The following is a 2,500-nucleotide window of genomic DNA, read 5'->3' on the forward strand; positions in this document are numbered from 1 at the left end:
TTGATGAGTCACAATAAAATCAGAAGCCTGTTGTAGTGTTTCACCTTCTTTGGGTGTGTGCTGTTGTGCATATATACATGTATGTGTGTGTGTGTGTGTGTGTGTGTGTGTGTGTGTGTGTGTGTGTATGTGTGTGTCTCACCTGGCAGGTTGCATCCCAGCACCTCCATCCTCATTCCAATGCCGGCGGGAGACCAGCGCTCGGGATAAACTCGGAGAAACTGTGCGGGGATCTCCTCAAAGCGCCGCAGCTCTGGAGTGTCAAAGTGGGTGTTCCCCTCAAACACCTGTAACAGACATGGCAACATGTGATTAGCTCAGCGTTAGACATAAACACATATGCACACACTCTCTCTCTCTCTCTCACACACACACACACACAGGAAGAAAGACAGAGAGATTTGTATACATATCATGTCAGATATAAAAACACTCATAGACACACACTCTCACAAACACACACACACACACAGGAAGAAAGACAGAGTGATTTGTATACATATCATGTCAGATATAAAAACACGCATACACACACACTCTCTCACACACACACACACACACACACACACACACACACATGCACGGTCACCTTGGGTGTGCTCGTCTTGCTGTCCATGATCCAGTTCCAGTCCTTCCCGTCCAGGCTGTGGGCCAGTTTGTACTTCCTGACGAAGGCCCGGTTCTCTGCGCTGGTGCCGCCGGCCTCTGTGCTCCGGGCCCCCTGGGTGATGAGTCCCCGCACCGTCTTGACCTTCCCCAGGTCCACCTGCAGCCACTCTTCCCCAGCCAGAGGCTGCGTGGGCTGGGGGAACCAGCCGGAGCGACTGGCCACAAGCCGTGCAGCGCTGGGGCTCCAGTGGAGCTCTCGCGAGGACGAGGCCGAGATCTGGGAGTCGGGCAGCTGACCGGAGAGCATGCCCTGCAGCTCAGAGCATGGTGCATCTGAGAGAGGGAGGGAGAGAGAGAGAGAGAGAGAGAGAGAGAGAGGGGGGAGATAGAGAAATGTTAATATCAACCTCACTACTATGCATGATACTGGAATTGATACAATAACAATTGATCACACGTCTTCTTCAAGCACTTATCACTCTCCACAGCAAACCTCTCAAGGACTAATCCATAAATGTGTACAGTAATGGGGCGAGGCAAGCTTATTTATATAGCACATTTCATACACAGACTCAATTCAATGTGCTTTACATAAAAAAAAAGCGAAGAAATAATTGTAATCAACCCAAACACATTGATTTGTTAATAATAAATAAACAGGATCAATACTAATTAAGCTCTAGCTTTCTGGCTTTGCTATCACATTCTCCCAGAGGGGGGGATGTTTATGATATTACAAACCTCAGAGACAGAAACACTAAAGAGAGAGAGGAAACGCCTGCGGAGGGCCAGAGATAGGGACAGAGGGCATATAAGGGACTGAACTTCAGATGGGCTGACTGCCTGCAGAAATGAATGTTGCATGAGGTTATGTCACCATATATGCACTTCATGTAAATAATGAATCCGTGGGAAAAGCAAAATATGTGCGTGTACCTAGGATGTGTGTGTGTGTGTGCGCGCGTGCTGTGTGTGTCTGTGTGTGTGTGTGTGTGCGTGCGTGCTGTGTGTGTCTGTGTGTGTGTGTTTGTGTGTTTGTGTGTGTGTGTGTGTGTGCGGGCGTGCGCGCACACTGTGTGTGTGTATCTTTGAATTTGTGTATACTTGCATCATCTGCATATGCTTGTGTGGTAAGTATGTGTAAGGTTATGTGTATGTAGATGTGTAAGTTCTCGCATCTGAATACATTTTGCATGTATGTGTCAATCTCTTTGTGTATGTGTGTATGTATGATTGTATTTATGTGTGTGTGTGTGTGTGTGTGTGTGTGTCCTGCATAGAAAGTAGCAGTATTAGCATACCCTCCCTAATCCTAACTGGCTAATACACAGAAGCACATAAATCACAGTTAAGTCATTCTTCATTGCGGCATCTGAGAAACCGGAGCGTCAGAGTGAGTGATGTTTCCAGAGTGTGTGTCGCGCTTTCTCTTCATTACACACACCGGGGGAGAGAGCAGGTCCGCAGAGAGTGATTGAGCTTCCCACACACATACAGACACACACACACACACACACACACACACACACAAGTGGCCTCTCCTTTAAAGTACATCTCAGTTCCATCTTTGAGGGACTTAGAGACAGTGCTTAGCACCGAAAGCAAAGGACTGAGTCTCAAATGATCTAAATCACATTAAAAGATGGAGAGAAAGAAAGAGAAAGGAGGAATAGGAGATACATTAACAGAAAAAGAGAACAGAGTTTAGAAAAATATCCTATTTGACTATTAAAAAAAAGATAGAGCATGAAAGTATGGTGGCCCTAACTTTAACACTATGACACATTGCATCGACTACTTAACCCACTGACTCAGATGGCAGTATATTTATAAAGAGGACACAGACGTAATCACCTCAGGTCCAAATTTGGACAACGATCATTAGACCATA

General features: G+C 46.2%; 1 protein-coding gene across 2 annotated transcripts in view; it reads right to left on the minus strand.

The window, feature by feature from the left end:
- The window catches only part of nrp2a (neuropilin 2a), a 73,428-nt gene that overhangs the window by 23,174 nt on the left and 47,754 nt on the right, over window positions 1–2,500 (minus strand). For both annotated transcript variants that reach the window (XM_076303064.1, XM_076303065.1), the window contains exons 9-10: window positions 590–942; window positions 143–287 (exon numbers count right to left, since the gene is read on the minus strand). In XM_076303064.1, coding sequence (XP_076159179.1) covers window positions 143–287; window positions 590–942 — 498 coding nt within the window. The remainder of the gene's footprint in view (window positions 1–142; window positions 288–589; window positions 943–2,500) is intronic.

Source organism: Alosa pseudoharengus, unplaced genomic scaffold (genome assembly GCF_046254945.1).
Source record: "Alosa pseudoharengus isolate Yale_2024_CS ecotype anadromous, Long Island Sound unplaced genomic scaffold, YU_APseudo_1.1 YU_APseudo_1.1_scf_24, whole genome shotgun sequence".
NCBI classification, from domain to species: Eukaryota; Metazoa; Chordata; class Actinopteri; order Clupeiformes; family Clupeidae; genus Alosa; species Alosa pseudoharengus.